The sequence below is a fragment of the Gadus morhua genome, chromosome 4 (assembly GCF_902167405.1).
Source record: "Gadus morhua chromosome 4, gadMor3.0, whole genome shotgun sequence".
NCBI lineage: Eukaryota > Metazoa > Chordata > Actinopteri > Gadiformes > Gadidae > Gadus > Gadus morhua.
The window spans coordinates 32,775,494-32,782,537 of record NC_044051.1 but is presented as its reverse complement, the minus strand read 5'-3'; the positions used below and the strand labels follow the sequence as shown (position 1 = coordinate 32,782,537).

General features: G+C 44.9%; 1 protein-coding gene across 1 annotated transcript; it reads right to left on the bottom strand.

Annotated features, from left to right (window-relative positions):
• Positions 1-574: 574 nt before the first annotated feature.
• Positions 575-6,733, bottom strand: LOC115542388 (lithostathine-1-beta-like). The gene is made up of 4 exons (XM_030354655.1): positions 6,551-6,733; positions 5,880-6,153; positions 5,568-5,737; positions 575-963 (listed from the first exon to the last, which is right to left on the bottom strand). Exons 1-4 carry the CDS (start codon positions 6,582-6,584, stop codon positions 905-907), a joined length of 537 nt encoding a protein of 178 aa, XP_030210515.1. The 5' UTR covers positions 6,585-6,733; the 3' UTR covers positions 575-904.
• Positions 6,734-7,044: the final 311 nt, after the last annotated feature.

Genomic DNA, 7,044 nt, shown 5'->3' with positions numbered 1-7,044 from the left:
TAATAATATATACAGATATATAACTAGAGGGTGCGATGTACTATCTGCGCTCACCCCTTCTGAAGCTTCTCTCTCTCTCGCTCTCTCTCTCTGTCCCTCCCTTTCTCTCTTTCTCTCTCTCATTTCGTTTTGTGGAGCACGTCAATTGTCGGAGAACGCTCCCATTCAGAATGCATTGGTTTACATTTCGTTCTGTGTAGCACTAAAAAAATCGGACAATCGTAATCTGGGACACGATTCAATAGATTAATAACGTTTGTGCGCATGAGCACGAAATCGCGTGATACCGGGTTGAATATATATATAAAAAAAAATATTTGGACGTCTGAACGTCTGTTCATCCCTTAGAATTATTATTCCCCTGTGCAAGTTAGGCAGAAGGAATAAGCCTACCTGCTTACAGGCTGGGTTGTAACCATACAATGAGGAACAGGTGAGCAGGAAAAAAAGGGAAAAGGCCAGATGTACAGGTGAGAGGCGGAGTCATAGGCATAACAAACAGAATGAATAAGCAGCGACAGAGGCAATGAGTCAAAGAACGAGGTGCTGACACAAAAATACTAAAAGACAAGGATAAAAGCCGAGTGGTATTTTATTTAGATTTTTGACCATCTTGAACTCAATCTCCACAATTTGAATCAAAGGACTAATGCAATATCACAACTAACCCTGCTTATAATGATGTTCATGGATTATATAACTAACTTTTTTACATGTTCAAGCTATTACAGCACTAATACCAGGGATAGACATCTTTCGTGAGTTTGATGACAATGCCTTTAAGGACAAAATGCAGAACTAGCTAGCAACCAGAGAAAACCTCTGAGCCATAGCATTCAGAAACTTCACGATTTAGGACTACTTGTGAATCTGTAGATGCATTCCCAGTGACACCAGCCTAGTTTTAACAAGTTGGAATTCTTGTGGAACTAGAGAAGTACCTTTTCACTACTTCTGTAGTACCTGCGGAAACAGAGATACATGAAGGTCAATGAACGTGGCAGAGGAGTAGCCTGGATAACATCCTGATATTATATTTATACAAAAATATTTTTCCCGCCGAGAAACTCCTGAAGTGCTCTTGTTGTGCTTGTTATTTGAGTCAATTCCTGAAATAACTGCACTTATGGCAGCGTTTACTCTACTAATGATAGCGTAACCACTCGTTGCCTCGGGAGACGCCATTACTGTTTTGCCAGCGGTAGCCCGTATTCTACGTCATCAACTACGACGCAGTCCCTGAATGGCCCTCATTACATTGTCATTTCTGGAAACAGGAGATGTCCAGCCCATTTCACTCTTTATTCATACTTCTAGGTGGAGCTCTGTACTTTTGAGGACTTTTCCCAAAAAGGAAGCTTGGCCCTCACACTGTTTCAAACTGTCTGTGAGTCACACATGCAATAAAGCTTAAGACAGACTGAAAAAGGAAATTCTACATGAAGTTCTTATCCGAGCTTCCCTTGTGTGTAGGTCATGAAGGTTGGTGCATGCCTGCATATTTGCAGAAGGTTAAGCAATTTGTCTTGATAAGGACCTGGGGTCTCATTTATAAAACTGTGCGTGGGATCGTTACTAAAAATGTGCGTACGCCCAGAAGCCAAGTTTTGCGTGCGCCAAAAAATATTCGGATTTATAAAACACTGCGTACGCACACCTGTACGCAATCTTTGCTTTATAAATCACATACTGACTACAATTGTGCGCAGCTGAATCAGCTTCACGTTCCGCCCTCTACACGCCCCTTTTTAACCATAAATGGTCAATGCAAATGACCTCATGAATGCGATCTGCATATAAAACAGACTCAGATGCCGGTATTGTCTTGTTGGAAACAATGGCAGAAGTACTCAGAAAATCAAAAAAGCGAAATTTCACGGAGGTTGAAGTGGAGACACTTGTGGGTGAGATGGAGGCCCGAAAGGTAGTTTTGTTCGGCGGTCACGGGATTGGGATCGCCAACAACAAAAAGCAGAGTGAGTGGCAACATGTTGCTGCAGCAGTGAACTCTGTCAGTAGCACGGAGCGCACTTTCCCAGAATTAAAAAAAGAAGTGGTCTGACATAGAGTTACATATTTTTATGTAGCCTACCAATAAATCGTTATGGTCCCTAAATACCCTCTCCCTCCGAATCCTGCCATTTGAATGGTCCGCCAGAAGTGCCATATGGTGCAGCATTACCACGGCGCTCACCTGACTGACGAGAACGCCTTGGATAATCCGTTTGTAATCACCCACGTAAAATGTTCTTGAACATAACCCCTTTTTAATGCCTGATTTGTCATGAAAAGCATCAAGAGTAACGGACAACGATTGTGATGAGGAGTGTGGCTTGGTTTTTCACACTTGATTTAATTGACATTTGATTATGTGTTTACAGTCTCATATCTCATCTCATTTTCGTCCGCTTATCCGGGGTCGGGTCGCGGGGGGAGCAGCTCAAGCAGGGGGCCCCAGACTTCCCCTTCCCGGGCCACATTGAGCAGCTCTGACGGGGGGATCCCGAGGCGTTCCCAGGCCAGTGTTGAGATATAATCTCTTAGTGCCAGGATTATGGCGAGTGGATAGTGCCAGGATTCCCTGGAGAAGGATAACAACGTGTGAAATGAACGTGTGGAGAAGCTACGCCGCCGCCGTGTGGAGAGGATATGCACGCCGCCGCCGTTGGGACTGGGGATCGATTCCCAGTCTCTATATATAATTTTTTCTTCATTATTTTCTGATATTAATATATCCAATGACTTGTTGATGAATAAGTTGATGACATTTTATAAAAAACGTTAGTTTTTATGTGTCAAAAAGACAAACTGTTTTAAAACAGATCTCAAAAATGTTTTGATGATTGATGCAGAGGGGTATTCCACAAAGCCGGTTTTATCACATACCGGGCAAATTAACCCAGGGTTTGCGGTAACCCTAGGGTTTCCGTTCCAAAATGAACACGGTATGTTAGTTACTATAGCAACATATGCTCTGAATCAAACCTGGTCGGACCAGGTTTTGTGCAGGTTAAGTTTGGAACATAACGGTTTTGGGGATTTAAAGCTGCGTTCACCGCAGAGTCCATGTGTTCACAATGGCATGCCCTGTTGATACCGGAGCGCCAATTATTCGTGCAATCCACCGGGAGAGATTTGTAAGACCACGGCTATATTCGGATGACTTTTTGCTGGAGAGATACCGATTCTCACGCAAATCTTTAATATATTTAAATAGCCTTCTCTCTAGTTCAGGCGTTCTCACGGCGACGTAGGGTAGCAGGCGTCTTAGTGGCGACGAACTTATCCACACGTCGAGAGTAGACGTATATTTTGTCACAATTTCCTTATGTACGTCGCCGTGACACCGCCGCCGGTGGGCGGATCTTCCATGCCGTCGCCGTGACGTCGCTGCTGGTCTCTCGTCTGCAGTCCCAATCAATCCCATTCAAAATTTCACACGTTCCCACGGCGACGTAGGGTAGGCTGCTCCTTCGCCTCTTCCAGGGAATCCTAAGGTTTGGCACTATCCACTCGCCATAATTGTGACAAAATATACGTCTACTCTCGACGTGTGGATAAGTTCGTCGCCACTAAGACGCCTGCTACCCTACGTCGCCGTGAGAACGCCTGAACTAGAGAGGCTATTTAAATATATTAAAGATTTGCGTGAGAATCGGTATCTCTCCAGCAAAAAGTCATCCGAATATAGCCGTGGTCTTACAAATCTCTCCCGGTGGATTGCACGAATAATTGGTGCTCCGGTATCAACAGGGCATGCCATTGTGAACACATGGACTCTGCGGTGAACGCAGCTTTAAATCCCCAAAACCGTTATGTTCCAAACTTAACCTGCACAAAACCTGGTCCGACCAGGTTTGATTCAGAGCATATGTTGCTATAGTAACTAACATACCGTGTTCATTTTGGAACGGAAACCCTAGGGTTACCGCAAACCCTGGGTTAATTTGCCCGGTTATGTGATAAAACCGGCTTTGTGGAATACCCCTCTGCATCAATCATCAAAACATTTTTGAGATCTGTTTTAAAACAGTTTGTCTTTTTGACACATAAAAACTAACGTTTTTTATAAAATGTCATCAACTTATTCATCAACGAGTCATTGGATATATTAATATCAGAAAATAATGAAGAAAAAATTATAGATAGAGACTGGGAATCGATCCCCAGTCCCAACGGCGGCGGCGTGGATATCCTCTCCACACGGCGGCGGCGTAGCAGCTCCACACGTTCATTTCACACGTTGTTATCCTTCTCCAGGGAATCCTGGCACTATCCACTCGCCATACACAATTTCCTTCTGTACGTCGCCGTGACACCGCCGCCGGTGGGCGGATCTTCCATGCCGTCGCCGTGACGTCGCTGCTGGTCTCTCGTCTGCAGTCCCAATCAATCCCATTCAAAATTTCACACGTTCCCACGGCGACGTAGGGTAGGCTGCTCCTTCGCCTCTTCCAGGGAATCCTAAGGTTTGGCACTATCCACTCGCCATACTTCCAGGGAATCCTAAGGTTTGGCACTATCCACTCGCCATAGGCCCTATCCACTCGCCATAGTCCTGGGTCTTCCCCGAGGTCTCCTCCCCACTGGACGTGCCTGAAACACCTCCCAAGGAAGGCGCCCAATGGGCATCGTTACCAGATGCCCGAACCACCTCAGCTGACTCCTTTCTAAGTAAAGGAGCAGCGGCTCTAATCCGAGTTCCTCACGGATGGCTGAGCTTCTCACCCTATCCCTAAGGGAGACGCCAGCCACCCTTCTGAGAAAACTCATCTCGGCCGCTTGTACCCGCGATCTCGTCCTTTCGGTCATCACCGAGCCCTCATGACCATAGGTGAGGATAGGAACGAAGATCGACCGGTAGATCGAGAGCTCTGCCTTGAGGCTCAGCTCTCTTTTCGTTACAACGGTGCGGTAAAGCGAACGCAATACCGCCCCCGCTGCTCCGATTCTCCGGCCAATCTCACTGTCCATAGTACCCTCACTCGCAAACAAGACCCCGAGGTACTTGAACTCCTTCACTTGGGCTAAGGATTACAGATGTTTACAGTGTCACATAAAAATATGATGTTATTGACACATGTTGGACAGATGCTCTATTCCATGCAGTCGCGCCGTCAGTGGACAGTATGGTGGAGTAACGGGATTAAATATAGAGAATTTCTTTTAATTTCTATTCTAAGGAGATATTTCTGGAGTTATAACTGAGAAATAACGCAGTGGACTTAAATTATTCTGATTAGGATTTAACGCATGATACGGGTTGAAATTAAATTTATGAAGGGCGATGATAAAACATAATCGTTCTTCTCACTCTGCAATTCTTCGGTCTGACTTCAGTTCACCACCACACCGTCTGTGTCGCCAATTCTCCTTTTCCTCCAAACCATGCGTACGCATGGGTCAGAGTTTGCTTAGGGCTGCGCACATTTTCCCGTCAAGTTGGTTTTTTATAGATCACAACCTTGGCGTGAAAAGTCACGTACGCAACTTTCAGCCCCGTTTTGTGCGTACGCAACGGTTATAAATGAGACCCCTGGTAATGGTTCTATAGGTTGGACACCAACCTGTAAAACAGATGAAGTTAAGATGTTCTTCGCAAGAGCTTTGCCTCCATGTGGAAGGTTCCCCACTGGACACGCCAGCACAGGGGCTTGAATGATGTGAGGCTGTGTCCCACTGGGTGAAGTCCATTGGGTCACCGGACATCCAAAACCAGGAGCTTCCTCGAATCGACCTACAGACATTAAAAGAGTTGAAAGAATTAGTGGAAGGTAGAATAACACAGCCAAATATATTGATATATTTTTCCATGGTATTTCTATGCTACAAAGTGACGAACAGATGATCTTGGGTACAGACTTGTTGCCGGATAATACCTGCGCAGGCCAACCCAGAGTGGTCTGGTTAGCGGGAAGGGGGCGCTAGCCACCAGCTCATCAACCATCTCCTGGTCCTCTGGGCCCCTGATGCTCAGCAGGTCCCAGTGATGGTCTCTGCAGTAGAACAGGGCGTCGGACCAGCACAGCCGCTTCCCAACTAGTGTGAGGTTCCTCCCCATCGCCTGAATCGTGATGGAGGCCAGTTCTGGGGAACCAAGAGGCACGCAGCTCCCAGCACCCGAACTCAGCGGCACATTAATGAGGGATGCAGCTTTGAGCGAGTGAAACCACAGAGCAGAGTTTACTTAGTTGCGTTCTACGATACAAAAACACATCGAAATACTTGCATGGTACATGAGAAAATACTAAATTAATTATAATATAATAATAAAAACGACATTGGGGGCTGATGCAGTTGAGGGAAAGCTGCAACAGTGATTAGAGGGGCTCCTGACTCCTAATTAACACACACACATACATACATAATTTGTAATATGCAATTCAATATAAATGTAACTATTATTCTTCATCCTTTGCAGTAGAGATATCACAGAGACCCAAAGTCACAATCAACACCAAACATCCATTTCCATTATCCGGCTGGTTAATTTAAATGAATTTAATAAAACTAACTTAATGATAAAAGTAGTGCTGTGTGGAATACCTACCAATGAAACTGCAGATGAGACGACTGGACCCCATGGTTCTGTAGAAACAAAATACCTACTCAGTGAATTACGATAGCTGATACTAGCCTCTAGACATACCACCCCCCTATAAAGATCCAATAATCTGACTATAGTGAAAAATAATAGATAATTTGAGATATAACAATAACTAACAACATTAATAACATCACATTACTTTCTTCTGTGGAGCTCAACCAATGAGGAGGTTACGAGTACAGACCAGTAGAAATACGTTGCCTCTCCAACTTGAAGATGATACTCACCAGCAGAGCCCTTCTGAAATTTCTAACGTATTTACTTATTTACTCTCAGTGACCGATTTGCCTTCATTCAAACAGGCTCCCATTTGCAAGTGCATCCGCCCGAAGACAGCCTATTTCAGGCATCATACATGAAAAGGGGGTTTTCGTGATTTTTATTGGAATAGGTGTGATTTGTAAATGAGGTGGTTCCAGAATACAAAGACCGTCCGG

Excerpts from the sequence above, each read along its gene's own strand:
- LOC115542388 (XM_030354655.1), bottom strand. The coding sequence starts at position 6,584 with ATGGGGTCCAGTCGTCTCATCTGCAGTTTCATTG. Across the intron at positions 6,154-6,550 it reads TCTCATCTGCAGTTTCATTG|CTGCATCCCTCATTAATGTG; the intron begins GTAGGTATTCCA and ends ACTCGCTCAAAG. Across the intron at positions 5,738-5,879 it reads CTCTGGGTTGGCCTGCGCAG|GTCGATTCGAGGAAGCTCCT; the intron begins GTATTATCCGGC and ends TAATGTCTGTAG.